General features: G+C 49.2%; 1 protein-coding gene across 4 annotated transcripts in view; it reads left to right on the top strand.

Annotated features, from left to right (window-relative positions):
* Positions 1-16,419, top strand: part of Dpf3 (double PHD fingers 3) — a 287,665-nt gene that overhangs the window by 149,932 nt on the left and 121,314 nt on the right. For all 4 annotated transcript variants that reach the window (XM_028877217.2, XM_037210696.1, XM_028877243.2 and 1 more), the window contains exon 4: positions 12,262-12,389. In XM_028877217.2, the coding sequence (XP_028733050.1) occupies positions 12,262-12,389 (128 nt within the window). The remainder of the gene's footprint in view (positions 1-12,261; positions 12,390-16,419) is intronic.

Below are 16,419 nucleotides of genomic sequence, written 5' to 3'. Positions count from 1 at the left end.
ATGTAGCACGAATTGTTAGAAGTTCTTATTACTAAAAACAAACCTGGAGCCAGGCATTGGGGTGAATGCTGAAAGATCAGAGAAGCAGAACCAGCTACAGCTAACCTCACCTCACCAATTCCTCAGATGATCTCATTTCCTCAAACTGGAAGCCTCTGTGTCCTCATCTGAATGGATCTCAGCTGAATGGCTGTTAGAAGCCTTAAAGCTTAACCAGGCTCTAGTTCCTGGTTCTTACGCCTTATATACCTTTCTGCTTCCTGTCATCACTTCCTGGGATGAAAGGCATGTGTCATCATGCCTGGCTGTTTCCAGTGTGGCTTTGAACGGATCTCTGCCTCCTGAATGCTAGGATTAAAGGCGTGTGTGCTACCACTGCCTAACCTCTATGTTTAATATAATGGCTATTCTGTTCTCTGACCTCCAGATAAGTTTATTGGGGTACACAATATATCAACCACACACCTATGTACACCCCCCTCAAATTTTTAAAAAGAGACTCAAGAAAATCAAAGATGTCTAAGATATAAGAATAACTAGGAAAAATAATTTGTGTAACATCATATATAATCTTTGGATAAAACTTGCTAAAAGTCAGTAATTTATCTATCTTGGCCTGAATCTCTTTAAAAATACAGAAATTAGAAGAGTGAACTTATATTGGAAGGTAACCAACCACCTTCTCACACTTCTGGGAGGGTGGGTACCCCTGGACATGTCCTAGGAATTTGGCAGTGTTGAAGACTCCTGGAGCCCCTGTTGACACCTTCCTGAAGTGCATCCCCACTTCCTCCCTCCACCCCCGTTGGCTTGTGGGAGGAGGACCCTGTTCTGTGTGGACTGAGGGTCGCTGCCTGGAACCAGATTACCCCATGTCATGAGCATCCTCCATGCCAGAACTTGCATGGAGGAGGAGGAAGGTAGGCTACTGAGCATCATGCCAACCCTAGGGCTTGTCTTCCTGTCCTCTTTGAGGTCCCGGCACCGCCTCATGGGCTAGGTGTGAGATGGCTGTCCCTGTGTCTGGACTGAGCTTGGTGACTGTCAGGAAACCAGGTCTGGACACAGTGGGGGTGGCCGTATTCGGCAGTCTAGGGAAGGTTCTGGCTTGGCTCCCCGCACTCCTTGAAGGACACAGCTCATCTTCAATGAGGGCGCTCCCCACGTGGGGACAGAAAGAGCTGCCTTTAAGTCATTCGTTCCCGGCCAGAGTTATGACCGGATGGAGGGGCTCCTCCTCAGTCTGGCAGCTTTCATTCCACCTGTCACTGTGAACATGTCACCCCTCCTACATCTATTTCTTGTTGGGAAGACCAATGTGTGGTGTGGGGTGGGGTGGGAAGGGGCTACGGGCTGGGAAGAACTCCTTGGTGTCTCAGGGTATCCATATTGTCCTGGACCTATGTGTTTCTCTCATTCCCCACTCCCATCTCTGAGTGAGGAGCCCGCAGGCTCCCACTGGCCTGGTGTCTGAAGGACGACACACACAGGACTACTTCTCCCTGCCTGACAACTGGGTGTAGTGTTCTCTGGGACTTGCTCTTGGTCGCAGAGGTAGCACAAGGTGTTTTGCCACGTAGAGATGTCACAATTCCTGCAACAGGAAATCTGGGGCTAGTGAGGAGCCTCCTCCTGGTCACCCCCCGCCCCAAGAACTGAGCTCTGTCCTTGAAAAGGGGAAGGGCAGATTGTAGGCAAAACTAGCTCCTTCAAAAAGGAGCCTTCAACTTTTTTTTTTTTTTTTTTTTTTTTTTTTTTTTTTTTTTTGGCCTGGCAAAGGAAAGAAAAAGGTTGGTAACAAACTTTTCCTTAGTGTCTCTCTGGATTAAACGCTCAGCGAGTTGAGCATCTTTCAACTCCAGACCTTTGGTCCCTGTGGTCTTGGGAAGATATTATCTTCATTTTAGAGGTTGGGAAACTGTGGTGCAGATTAGAAAGTTAATTTCTCAAGGGTCCGTGGTGAAGCTGGAAGAAGGCGCACTAAAGGGAGCAGGTCGGGACTGGCATCGTTCTCTCCAGGACCTGATGTACACGTTCATCCAGATGCTCGCAGACTCATGAGCTTTGAAGGTCTGAGCTGTCCCCTGCTCCCTGAGAACCTGAAGCTCCCATCAGCGCCTCTGGCCTGCCACGCTCGGGCACCAGCAGGCTCTTTGCCTCCTTTGCTGAACTCCAAGGGTAACGGGAGGGAAGGCAGCCAGAAACGAGTTCTGGTTCTTTCTCCTCGTTTCTTGTTTTGGGCAGCGTTTCAATGACTGGGGATGAATGACCAGGATATACTTACTTCCCTCCTTGGGCTGCCGGTGGCGGTGATGTGGGGGGAGCGACTGACAGGAAGGCGGGAGCCCTGAAGGAGACTGTAGCTCAGGATGCCCCCAAACACAGAAAGCCATAAGCCAGCCAACAAGTCAGTTACAAAGACCCTCAGGGGGTATCCTCAAGGGAAAGGTCCAGGAGGAGGCCGGAGCCTGCCGAGGGTGCTGTCCCTGCCGCGCAGAATTGCCAGAACTCTACAGATGGGAGCAGGCTGTGGCCAACTTCCCCAGCGTTTGCAAATCCTGCATCTTAATTAGTTCCCTACTGTCTTTGTACATGGCCCACATTTTAATAGTCTCTGGGCTTCTTCCACCATTTGCTCTCTGATGCTTGATGTGATTTCTCTTCTCCCCAAGACAGTTCCCCCCGGTTCCTCTAACACCCTCCCGTCCCGGAACAGCTTAAGGAACGCTGATGTGCCAAGCATGTAGGTTGAGATTGATGGGGCTGTCGGCAGGCTCCTGTGCCCCCCCCAGCCCTCCCCCTCCGCCAGGCACTCCTCAGATGGATGAGTCAGGTGGGGGTGGTGGTGGTGGGCACAAGTGAAGGCAGCGAGGAAGAGACAAGCAGAGCCCGGAGCTAGGTGTGAGCCCGTGGTCAGTGTGACCTTCCGCCGGGCCCGCCGGGAATGCGTCTGTGTCCTTCCGCGGGAGAAGGACACGGGCTCCCACCCCCATCTGTCAGTGTTTATCTGCCTCTGCGTGGGGGTGTCTGAGCTTGGGATGGCCGGGAGAATGGATGCCTTCAAGTGCATCAGGGGAAATGACCTGTCATTTATCTCTTTCCTGCGATGTCAGAGCCTGCAGCCATCTATCCCAGATGCCTGCCTCGGCTGCCTCTCCGGCTCCTGGTGGCCCCAGGAGTAAGGGGAGCTGGGGAGAGGTGGGCAGGCCTCCAGCTAGCTCACTTCATGTTGCAACTGTCTGTGTCCCTGGGACCTGCTCCTGGGCTCCCCTGTGGTCTCGGGGGCGGAACTGGGGTTGACAGAATTTAGGCGTCCTTGGCACAGCTTGTGCTCCTGGCAAGGGACACAGGCCTGCAGCTGGAGGCGGGCAGGGTAGCCGCATGGCTGCTGCTGTGCCTAAGGCTTCATTTTATAGCTGGGCCAGAGAGCCATGTTTAGAGAAGGGGCCATAAGCCTGAGAATCACTTAAGTCTGCCATTACCCGCCCCCCCCCCCCCCCCACCTCCCGCACCGCTTCTCACTGACAGGTAGAGAGAGGGCAGGGACCCATCTTCTTCCGCTGCATCGCTAGCAGCCAGCACAAAGGCCTAGTGCGTGGTCGAAGGATGATACAGAGTTGTCAAATGAGGCTGGGACAGCACACTGAGCTCTCTTTGTCCTTTCACAGACGAGGGAAGCTGAGGGAGGGAGGAGGAGAAGCCTTGGCCCTGAGCTGGGCTTCCCATCCAGCTCCATCATTGTCCTGGGCCTCTATTTAGTCGTCGTCAGTTGGAGACCCCTTTCCGGTGCTCTTTCCTTTTCTCATAATCTATTGGAGAAGAACCACTGAATGGATGTCCCAAGGCCTGGGTTCAAGTTCAGACTCCTCCAACCACTAGCTTTGTGAGCTTGGGCAAGTTACCTGGATGATCAGACCTTGATTCTTCACGGAGAAGCTAATGGTAGCTTCTTGAGGGCATTCTAAAGACCAGGTGGTAGGGGGGCAGTGTGAGGAGGCACAGCAGTGTTACCCCTCCAGACGCTCTGGCGTGAGCCCAGGGGCCTCCACTAACCCTGCACCACTCCTCAGTATCAGTGATGAGATTGTTGCAGACAGCTTGCTGCACCGCAGGGAAATTGTGCTCTGTCTTGTCTGGAGAGGGAACACATAATGCCTCTGAGTTTTCCCCCATAGCCTCCTTCTAGAATCTTCTGTGTGGAGGAGAGTTCTGGGAACCTGGCTGTGGGACCCACTGTTTGCTTTTACTATAGCGGCTGTCCTGCGATATGCTAGGGCAGATAGCAGCAATGTGATAAGCTAGGGCAGGCCCATTTGCCCAAGCCTGTCCTCTGCTCTGGTGGAAGCTGGTCTGTCTTCTTCTTGGAGAACCGTTCCTCTGTGGACTTGCCCAGATAAGGATCGACATCTTGGTCCCTGTAGCGTGAGACATCTAGCCTTGGGACAGATTGGTTATGTAGGGAAGCCTCCTTGCTTGGGGACCAGGGGATTCCTGCCCAGTGTAATCTGGATGGGTTTGACAAGGAGATTCTAAGGTCCCTGAAGACAGAGCCTTGCCCCTGCTCAGCCAGCTCCCTTCCAGCCTATGCTTATCCTGGGCTCTGTATGTCGTATAGAACCTCCTAACTGGTCTCCTCCTTTTTGTCCACCCCCCCCCCCCACTTCAGAGTGATCCTGTTACTATATAGGCATCAGCCTGCTACTCTGCTCAGAACCTCCCGTGGCTTACCATCACGCTTAGGGGGGAAGCTGATCTTCTTGCTGCCACCTACGCAGCACTTCAAAGTCCCCACAACTCCCTGTGTGTGCTCCAGGCAAATGGCAGCTTCAGGGCACATGCACAAATGACTCTCTACCTGTGACGTCATTGCATGGACATCGGAACAGGCTCCTTCTCGCTTCTCTTCCAGGTCCATGCTTTAAGGTATCTCACCCTCCTATCACCCCGACGTGCCACTTTCCTAGCCCTGCTCTGTCTTTTCTCCAAAGCACCGATTGCCCAATGTCGGCCTGTAGACGTTACCCACTCATTTCTTATATCGCTCGCCACCTGTATCATCTCTTAGGAACTTGCATGTAAGTTCCGCTTGTGAAGGCGGGGATTTTTGCCTCATCCACAACTGTGTCCCAAGCACCTGGGACAGCCTGGTACACAGTAAGTACTCGGCCATATCTGCCAAATCAATGGGCAGCAGGGTGCCATCTACCATGCCGCTGCTAGGTCTCCTTCAGAGCTGCAAGGACTGTACCTGCCCTGGCATTGGGGCAGGGGCCATGTCTCTGCTTGGAGCTCCATTCACACCCCCCTCTCCTGTCCCTTTAACTGTTCCAGATCCCGCCTGGTTGCTTCTGCCCTCCCTGGGCCGTACCCATTCTGGGGAGAGCTGGGTCTTTGTCATGCCTGGTGGCCTGAGAGTGTTGGAAGTTAGGGAGTTGGGTCTGAGGAGCACAAGAACAGGAACATAGAGGCCGAGGAAAGAAGGGAGCCTAACTTTGGATCATCTCCTTGGCTCAGACCTTTCATAGCTGCTGTCTCTTCCTTTGGTCCTTATCGACAGTGGAGGTTGGCTCTGTTCTTTCAGTTTTACAGATGAGGTGTTCAAAGGCAACTGTGTGGTTTAGGGTAGTAGAAATGAGATTGCATCCCCAAATAGCCAACCCCTTTGAACTGCTTTTTAATTATTTGCAGACAGGATCTCATGTGTGTTGCTGGCTTGAACTTGCTGTGTAGCCAAGAATGGTCTTGAACTCTTAATCGTGTGTGTAGTCACATCCGTTTTATATAGGACTGGGTATAGAGCCCAGGGCTGCATGCATGCTAGGCAAGTACTCTAGCAACTGAGCTACAAAGTATTTAGTTTTAACTTTTCCAAGCTTTATAAAGGTATACTTGAAGTGGTGTGTGTGTGTGTGTGTGTGTGTGTGTGTGTGTGTGTGTGTGTGTGTGTATGTGTGTATGTGTGTGTTCCTGGAGGCCTTGGGTATGGTAGGCAAGTGCTCTAGCAGTGAGCCACATTCCTATTCAACCTGATGTTTGATATATGTGGACACTGTACAATGACTAGATAAGACTAATGAACGTGTCTATCACCTCATAGAGTTGATCATTATTTTTGGTGGTAAGAACACTCAGATCTACTCCTTCAGCAATTTTAAGTCCAGCAATACATTATTAATAACCAGTCACTATGCTGTTCCATAGATCTCCAGAATGCATTCCTCCTACCTACCTGAAACCTTGGAACCTTCTCCAGTGGGTTCCACACACTGTGGGAATGCCTCCTCCACTCAGTCTATTCCCACTATGATGCATCTCTCTGCCCTTCCTATGACGCAGCACTTATTCATCCTGTGGGCTGGCCCACGAGTGACTTCCTTTGATGTCATGGATGTTTCTGTGTACCTCAGGTCCTGGAAACTGCTTCCCTGGAGCACTAATCGCAAATTCTAGAACTTACTTGCCTTAAGGTGTCTTCTTAGAGGAGTGTGAGCAGGCACAGCCAGGGTCACTGGGGCAGGGGAGGGGAATGATGGTTCTCCTGTTGGGGCGCTATCCTGGGATGCTAACCCAAGCTATCTATAGCAGGACCTGAGAGCTGCAGCCTGGGTGACAGGTCCTCAATGAGAACCTCATTTTGAGCGTTATGAGTCATAAACCCGGAAATCAAATGCAGTCCAGAAAAGGGATCCATCTGCTTGTTCCCCGGGCCTACCGCCCTTGTAGGAAATCAGGTCTCTGGTCCCCATGCCCTATCTTTCCCCCTTTTGCTCTGTAGACTGAAAGTCTGCAGAAGATAAACGAAATCCTGAGCTTTAAGCTCCTTGCTCCTTGGTGTAAGTTGATGTATAAATCCAAGGACCTATGATGAACTTAACTCCACAAAATAATAAGCACCCGGAAGAGAAAATGGCACATTTGTATTTTTAAAGAAAAACTAGAGACAGGCATTAAAAAACAACCACGACAACAAAAAACCCCTGAGCACTCATGCGCTAGCAAGAGATTTTTTTTTTCTGTTGTCTGTGGGCTCCCCCGCCCCCTTTCTGTACCACGACTCTATCTCCAGGCCCCTGTGTCAGAGGGAGCCCATGATGGATAGACGGATGGATGCGCCTTGTCGGGGTGTTTCACCACGATTTCCCTTGGGGCAGCCTGTCTGTTGGCAGAGCCCAGCCTCCCGGAAGATGGTATCTCTTGCAAACCCGACAGCTAACAGACAGCTCCTCTCTTTGTATATTTCCCCAAAGAAGACCTGTCTTAATCTGTTTTTTTTTTTTTTATGCAGCATATTTTATTATAATCCATATACGAGTTGGAGGTTCCCAGCCTTCCATCCTTAGCCTAATAATGAAGGAGAAGGAGTCAGAGGCTCAGGGAGCCTGTGACATCCAAGGCGTTTGCATTTTTAAATGACCTGGGATTTAATTACTCACTCTGCTCCCATGTCGTACTTTCAGGCTCATCTTGACTGCGCCCTGTTAATGAGCTCAGTGGCTCCAACAACCCAGTGGAAGCTTTTCTTTTGGTGCATTGGGTGGCAGGCTTAGGGCACCTGTGTCAAAAGCTTATGGCTTTGATCTGCACCCGAGGAAGGCTGCCCTGTCCGGAACCTGGGGAGAAGCCACAGTGCTTCACTGGCAATTTTTCCCCCCTCTGCTTTTATTTGTGGCGTGTTTTTTTTTTCTTCCCCTTTTCTCTTTGGACTTCCGATGCTTCAATCCTTGTTTGTCTAAGAGGTGGGTTTTTTTTTTTGTTTTTTTTTGTTTTTGTTTTTTTTCTTATTTGGAAACCGATTTGTTTCGGTTTGCACAGAAGCTGTCTCTGGTGTGATGGATCGTGCTGGAAGTCACCCAAGGAGTATCTCTGTTCCCAATTAGAAGTGGAGGCAGAGCTGCCTCCGGGTCCCAGGGAGGTGGCTGGCTTGGGTGACAGCTGCTGCTGCTCTGGAGAGAGTAACGATCCATAGGTTCACATCCCTGTGTATAAAATCAGACCGATTTAAAAATGAATTACGTGTGTGTGTGTGTGTGTGTGTGTGTGTGTGTGTGTGTGTGTGTGTTGGCCCATTTTCTTTTGATGTTAAATGTTTGATGGCTCCTGTCTCGGGGTTATGTGGTCTCCAACTTCATATGAGGTTAAACAAGAGAAGCCTTTTAAAGAGTCACTGGATCCTATATCCAGATGAGCCACATTAGAATAAAATTGAATCAGTAACATTCCCCAGGGTTCCCAGGAGTGTATGCAGTGTGTACATTGTGGGAGAGCTTGGACCTGTCACCTTTCTCCTTGATGTGCTCTGGGGACCCCCTGTGGTTAAGAGGCAGAGAATGTACCCTCTGCTGGGTTGTCTGGGGGGATGGGGTGAGCCTTTCATTCTGACTCGTCAAACCTTTCCCACAATGCTTTGTGAACAGGGTTTGCCAGAGGTCAGCCTGAATGCCGCTCATGGAATGGTACTCCACTGGGCATTAAACAGACAACATTAAAACCATGTTTAAATTCTGTCCACCTACCGAAAGCAAGAATCTCCCTAAGCATTTCTTTTAATGCTGTAAAGCTGCTCTGTCCAGTGGGTAGCTGTTAGCCTCATGTGGCTTTGGAGCCCTCATCTGAATTTATATGTGTTATAAGGGGAACATATATACCAGTAAGGTCTAAAAGACTGTAAAACATCACATCAGTTTTCACATATTTATTTCATGGTGATATGGTAGTATTTTGGATAGAGAAAATATGAAACTTAATTGCACCTGTTTCTTGTCTTTCAAAAATATGACAACTAGAAAATTTAGGATGATACAAGTAGCTTTTACTGGATTTCTATTGGACCATTAACATTAGTGATTAAAAGTTTGGTTATAATAACTTATAGCAATTGTGGGACGCTCAAACTGTCCAGGTTCTTTGCACATATCACCCAATTTAGAACTCAAGTTTTAAATAGAATGAAACAAAAAAAAAAATCAACATGCCTCTCATAATGTTCACATACTAGGTTTTGGGGTGAATCTTTTGGAATTTCTTTATACATACTACCTTCTTTGATTCTTTTTCAATGTCCTTCTTCCTTTTTTAATGCTTTATTTTTATTTTATGTGCATTTTGTTTTACCCGCATGTATGTCTGTGTGAGGGTGGATTACATTTGGAGATGGATTACAGACAATTGTGAGCTTCTATGTGGGTGCTGGGAATTGAACCCAGGTCCTCTGCAAGAGCAGTCAGTACTCTTAACCAATGAGCCATCTCTCCGGCCCCTACCTTGTTCGATTCTTGTACCAACACTATGAGGTACACGCCTGTATCACCCCATGTAACTCATCGACAGAGACTTAGGTTAAGAAACTGCCCCAAGCAAGACTTAATAGGGTTTGACTTCACGTCTGTTTGAAAATGAAGCTATACGAGCCAATAAAAGATGTTGGCATTTAGGGGAGAGTGGTGCCGCTCGGTCGATGTGATGCAAAGCCCCTCTGTGTCTCTATGCTCTGCTTTCTTCCTGAAGGACCTGGACCTCAGGGGTCACTGGCTATCCCTTGGAGCCCTTCGCATGTTGGGAACCCGCTGCATTTTCACTACTTCAGCTCCCTTTCCTCTCCTGATTCTTACCTTGTGCATGCCAGCCTATCCAGTTAAGGAGGACCGAGTACAGAGTGAATGATGAAGGGCAAGATGGAGGCCTGGTTAGTGGGGGAGGAAGAAAGGGCAGCAGGAGGGGGAAGTTCGCAGCCCATGGGAAATTCTGCATGGATTGGGGGGGGGCGGGGTTGGTTTCGGGAGGATGGGGAGACTTGAGATTTTCTCGCAGAGCTCGGCACCATGCTGCAAACTGCCCGCAGCGTCAGCGGAGATGCTCAGCGGAGATGCGCCTCTCATCCTGAAATTTGAAAACCACAGGGAGGGCCTAGGGATGCAGTGGGAATGCACAAAGCTTTGGAAAGACACCTTCCTTCTTCCTCGGAAGAGAGAAGGGGCTGGTGGTAGAGCCCTTTTAGCGTGATTAGGTGGGAGGGTACGGAGCTCCTCTCCAGACCTGTGATAGGTGGTAAGCAGGTTCTAAACCTCTCTGCGCTGAGCCGCCTCATCTGTAAAATGGAATAACTCTAACATCATGTGTGATGGGGATTAGGTGGCATCTGGCAGTGACAGCGTCTGCATGTTGGGTGTTTCTGCTTCACCCTGTCCTCTGCATGTGCACCGGGGCACCAAAGCGCCATCCTGGCTTGGCCTGGGCTTGTTCTTTACTGATAAGGTTATAACGAGTCGGAGTTCATGTCATGATCTTTACCGGGTTTTGAAAGATCATCTGATGGCTTTCCTGCCTGCTCTTGGTGAAGTTGCTTGACTTCTCTGAGCTACAGTGACTCACTTATGAAAGGAGATGGAATTGGATTAGATGACTGGACTTTTCCTGCTCTAAAACACGGTGCCATTCTGGAAATCAGACACATTTATTGTCAGAAGGTTAAAGGATAAATTCATACATACACATCAGATTATTGTAAGTTTGAGGGATGGTGACCCACTGCTTGACTGAGGACAGGGCACAAGGCAGCACACCTTAATTATTTGGGATAATTAACACTCGATTTAATTATAACTCCACCACACATGCCTTCCCTGACACTGAAGTAAAGTAGCTGCCCCCTCACCATTTTCCTTTGTAGAGATAGTTCATAACTGCATCTTCGTTTTACATTTAACATTTCATAGCTGCATCTTTAAGTCATCCAAAGACAGAGTTCTGCCATTATTTGGTCACCTCCTGTGTCTCTAGTTCCAGCACAGTGGCTGTCCCATGACAGGTGCCCAACAGATATTTATTGGTCAATAGATGATGGTAAGGTTTCATTGGTGCTTGTGTTTTTTTAAATTACATATATGTGTGTGTGTGTGTGTGTGTGTGTGTGTGTGTGTGTGTGTATGTGTGTGTAGGCGAGGTTTGAGATCAAGAAGAGATTGGAAGAAAATTATATGGTTAAACCAAAATATCACTTAATACCTTAGTTTTCTGTTCTTAAAAAAGTTAAAATTCTCTGTCAAGAGCTTAGGGAGCACCTCAGGTTTGGGGAGCATTTTGGGGAAGAGTCAGGAGCTCTCTCTGGTCTCTCAGGAGCAGGTTGTCTCCAGCCCTCTTTTCTTAACTGCCCAGTATGTTAGCCTTCCGTGACAGTAAGAGAATACCTGAGATATTAACTTACAAAGAGAATGGTTAATTTTGGCTTATAGTTTTCAAGATTCTAGTCCCTGGCCAGGCAGACCCGGCTTTGGGGCTTCCCTAGATGTCAATGGTGGAGAGTGTATACCTGGAACAAATTGCCAGCCTCATGACCAGAAAGAGAGAGGGGAGGAAGAGACCAGAGTTGTACAATCCCTTTCATGGGTATAATCCTAATGACCTAAGGATGTTTCCCACTAGTACCCATCTCCTAAGGTCTCTCCATCTCTCAATAGTACCACCCTGGGAACCAAACTTGTAGCAACTGAGTGGTGAGGGGAATGAGTTTCTGCATCCAAACAACAGTACCTGTTGGCTCCCAGGCCCAGCAAGATAACTCCCAATGTCTATGGAAAAATGCTCCGTAGTCCTGCTTTACTCATTTCTCCAGGGTTGGGAGTGTTGGAACTCTTGCTGCGGGTTTCTCTATGCACGGCAATGTCTTCCTACTCTGTCGCTCTGGAGTCTGTTGGACATTGCCGTCACTTTTTTTCCATTGGTTTGGGGCTTCTGCTTCCCCTGTGAGTTGATGAGAACAGTCTCCCCGAGGCTGGTAGCTTTTTATGGAACAAAGCAGAGCCAGGCAGCCAGCAGGGCCAAGGGGAGGAGACCTTGAAGACACTAGTAAGCAGACATCGTTGGTGTGCTTGAGCATTTTCAAACACCCCGTGGTCCTGGGCACTGTTCTTCCTCTTAATAGATGGAGAAATTGGCTCCAGCTCTTTCAGCATCCTGTCCTGGGTCATAACCCCAGAGTGGCAGAGAGCAGGACTGAGACTTGGGCAGTCTGATCCTACCTCTAGAGGGCACCCTCTCTGTTCTGCCTCGACTTGGCCCAGGGAGTGGGCAAGATGGAGATCTTCTCTGGGACTGTGCGCTGGTGGGGAAGCTGAACCCAATGTCAGTTCCATGGTCCTGTTTGTCAAGAGGAGATGGCATAGACCATTTGAGTCCTACCCAAAACTCTGCATGTTCCCCAAGATCACCCTTCTTGTCTTACCTGCCTCTGGGTGCCTGACCCGTCTGTCTGTCTTTGTTTTCCAGAAGTAGAGCTGCCCCTGAAGAAAGATGGCTTTACCTCTGAGAGCACCACATTGGAAGCCTTGCTTCGTGGTGAGGGTGTGGAGAAGAAGGTGGATGCCAGAGAGGAGGAAAGCATCCAGGAAATACAGGTACCCTGCATCTGCCAAGGGAGCCCCTGAGCATCACCACCAGGTGCCTCACTGCCTTCTAGGGGCAGGGCTGCATCTGCGTTACCAGGTCCTTGTGACACCATTGTCAGGAAGCTCAGAGCTTCCTTTGAATTGGAAACCCCAGGGGGGAAAAAAAAATCATTGTTCCCTCCAGTCTGTCCCCTTTCCTGGGTCCCTGTATCTGTACTCAAAAGGTATCTACTGAGTCTTCTGAGTACCAGGTACTGTGCTGAGTCCCGAAGACCTAATGGGAACAGGATAGACTGAGTCCTTGCCTTTGTGGGATGAGCAGCCCATCATTTAGACTCAAGAGTTGGGGCCCCTGCCTCACCTCTGCCCCTTTCCTTACACCCCAGCGTGAGCTCCAGCTCATCAGAACTCTCAGCCCCTCCCAGCACCACCTACCCATCTCACCCCCTTAGGCAGGGACAGTTGCCTCAGTCCTCATGTGTCCCCTGCCCTCTGTGTACACCACCTGTAAAGCTCTTAGAGAGCACTGTGATGGCAGGCACCTACCAGTTCTCATCCTATATGTTTCAGATCCCTGTTAGCTAATACTCAGTGGGGTACAGAGCATTATAATAACAGTTAATCCTGATATAATATTATTAATAATTAAATATAATTAAATTATATTTTGATTAATTTGTATTGTATATTAAAATTTTACATTTTATGTCATGCATCTCATATTTATTCAATTCATATTCAATTAAACATTTAATTTGATTGACTTGCTAGTTTATTAAAATCTTCATTAACAACAATAACAACAACAACAGCAATAATAATAAATACCATTTTGGTGCTTTGTAAATACCTGCATGTCAGGGACTGTGGTGCATTGACTGTGAGGCACTCAGTCCTTGTGCATGCCAGCATGGAGAGTTGGCTTTCCATAAAGATGCTGGGTGAATTGGTCTGTCTTCCGCTGCCCTTCTAGTGGTAAGATGAACGGTCAAATCGTTTCCACTTAGTTGCCGCCACCTGACATATTTGTCTCCACCTCTCTTTCCTCAAGCTGTAGTCCTCATGGAGACCCTTGCTAGTTTGGACTTAGCAACCCTGGGGTCATCTTTGATGCTCCTGTCTGTCTCACACCCAGCATCCCATGCGTCAGGAACCCCGTCGGCAGCATCTTTAGGGGGAATCAGCGTAGCCCATTGTCCCATATCCCTCTTGCTGCCCTGATCACCTTACCTGGGTCCCACCTCACCCTGGTCCCTGATCCGAGTGCCTAATTGCCTTCTCAATGGTCTCTCCACTCATGCCCTAGAACGTCTTTAAAACAAAGATCTCTTGAAAAACCTGCGATTTTTAAGCTCATTGCAGAATGGAGAGGAAAGTACAGGGATTTCTCGGAGCTCCCATTATCAACACCCTCCACATCGGTTTCCACTGGTGAGCTGTCTTCACCAGGCCATCCTCACCCACAGTTCAGGGTGTATGTTCGTGTTCACTTTTGGCATGCCACATGCTGTGTGCTCGGACAGATGTGGAATGATAGAGTCCACCATATACAGTGTAATACGAGTAAATTTCACTGCCCAAAACCAACTGTGCCCTGATACTCGTCCCTTCCGCTCCCAGCCCCCAGCTACAACCGTCTCTCCCCACCCCCACAGTCCAGCCACACAGGTAGCCTTTGCAGACTGACGTCTGTCACCGAACACACAGACTCTTCCTCTGTGACTTGTCATGATGTCACAGCCTGTTTCCTTCCAGTGCCGAACGCTATTCTTCAGAGAGGATGGATGACCAGAGGGGAAGGGACTCTTTCCATGGCTGCTCACGCCTGAGTGAAAACAAGGGCCTCTTGCCTCTCTCAGATGGGACATGCCCTGGTGGTTTGCTCTGTGTGGGAAGTCCTTCCCTAGACACACAGGGGCTCTCATCTTACCTTTGGGTACCCTGACTGCTGTGATTAATGCTATATCCTGCACCCATCTCGTTCCTGCACTCTGCTTTTCTTTTTTTTTTCTTTTCATATCACGCTTATCGCCATCTAGTATGCTTTGAATTCTGTTTTTTTTGTGATTGTTTATTCTCCTGGTGGAATGTAAACTCCCTCCCTACCGCCAAGGTGGGAAGCTTCTGACTGCCTTCCTCAGTAATCCATCTTAAGCACACAAACCCAGCTTGACACATAGGTGCACAAAGTGCCTGCTTGAGTGGATGACTGGGGGCCTCGATTCTGATCCTCCCTCTGTCCCACATGCCCTGCTTTGTTATTTCAGTCCTAAGCACAGCTCTGCTTATATCTCCTCCTTCCTAATACATCTTTTGTAGAAATCCAGCATGGTAGACATGGCTTCTTGGCTTCTCCTACATGCTTTAGGCTAGTATTCAGACTCAGTATCTCCTCTTCCTCGGTCTTCTCCCTCTGAGCCTCTGGTCTACTGCGTTTTCTTCCACCTACCCCGATTCCATTCAGTGGTTAGGCCCAGCCCCAACACCACCCTCCCCATCAAACCTTTCTTGGCCCCCCATAATCAGAGTAGTCTCTTTTTAACTTAGGCATTTGGGACACTTCCCACTTTCTTCCTTGTGTGTGTTTCGCTAGTCACGAATTAGTCCCTGTGTTTGGACTTGCAGAGTTTGAAGCAAGGTGTGCCATCCCTGTGTGACCCGCTGCCTCATTGGTAGTATTCTTGCTCTGTTAGTGTTCTTTGACGGAGTCAGTGACTGATCCAGAGCCGGTGCCCAGAAGCCTGGATACCCAGTGACATACAGCCCCTTCCTGTAAAGCTGGGAGCAAGTCTGAGCCGCCTTCACGTGACTCTGGCCAGGATACCCGCTGTCACTGTGTGGCCATCATTGCGTCAGGCCTGGTGTTGGCAGTGTGGCCGTGCACAGCGTGGGACTGCACTGTCTAGGCCATATGAGGCTAAACGTAGACCACGAACCACTTGAGTTTAAGTTCTTATTGACTTTGCATTGCAAAACTCTGTATATAATAAATCGACTGTGTACCTTTTCATTCATTTTTACTCCTTAATTCGTGTATGCATTTGACTGATAGACGCACTTCTTTTGAACAGGGACTGGGGTGCTGGGGGCTACTCGAATTCGAGTGTGTCACGCAGTTAGAAAAACAAGTGAACACATAAGAGAACCACAGTTTTAGGATAAACGAAGGCCAGTAGGAGGAAGCTGCATTGAAGGAGGGGCAGAGCTTAGGCAGTGTCCTAAGGGATGTGGGGTTAGCCACAGTCCTGTGGGATGACGGGCACCAGCGATGTAAGATCCCTGGAGTGACAGCTCAGAGACCGGTCAGGGCCCATCTTGTCCAGCGAACAGATAGAAGGCCCTGTGGCCAGAGTGCAGCGGTGAGGGTGGGGAGGCAGGACAGGTGGGGCCGGCGCCAGACCCTCCAGGCCTCGGGAGACCTAACTGTGGTTCTCTGGCTTCATGTGCAATGAAAAGGAAACCATTTGGGGGCTTTTGAATTTAGATCACCAGGGCAGTGAATTTAGAGCTCATGAAGATTCCTCCCTTCTACCCTGCATGGAGAGGAGACGGTGCAGGGGCAGCGTGGAACTGATCAGCTAGATCCTTCCCTCCCTCCCTCCCTCCTTCCCTTCCTCCCTCCCTCCCTCTCTCCCTCCCTTCCCTCCCCTCTCCCTTCTTCCTTATTTCCTTTCTCCTTCTTTACTCTTAAGAACACAAGCACAAATCTTTGTCACCATTGCAATAAAGACTATTTAGAGTAATAGCAGGAAAGTTATTTTCAAATGTTATCTATTTTTCAGATGTCTGTGGACAGGGGCTTCCAGTATGTAACAGGGTGGTGGGGAGGGTTGGTTATGTTGTATGTCCCTGTCCTTCACTCCTACCTCCTGACTTCCGCTCAGCTTCCTGAGTCCCAGCATAGGCTCTGTTTGTCAGGAACTCCCTACTCCTCCATGAATGAGTTGGGTGGACAGACTTCTGGATTCAGGGCTGCGTGGCAGGAAATGACAGCACACGGAGATAGTGTATCAGAGGCCGTGTGTTAGACTTGGGTTTC

This window comes from Peromyscus leucopus, chromosome 14 (assembly GCF_004664715.2).
Source record: "Peromyscus leucopus breed LL Stock chromosome 14, UCI_PerLeu_2.1, whole genome shotgun sequence".
Classification (NCBI taxonomy): domain Eukaryota; kingdom Metazoa; phylum Chordata; class Mammalia; order Rodentia; family Cricetidae; genus Peromyscus; species Peromyscus leucopus.
The sequence above is the reverse complement of the archived record's forward strand: the minus strand, read 5'-3'. Positions and strand labels throughout refer to the sequence as shown.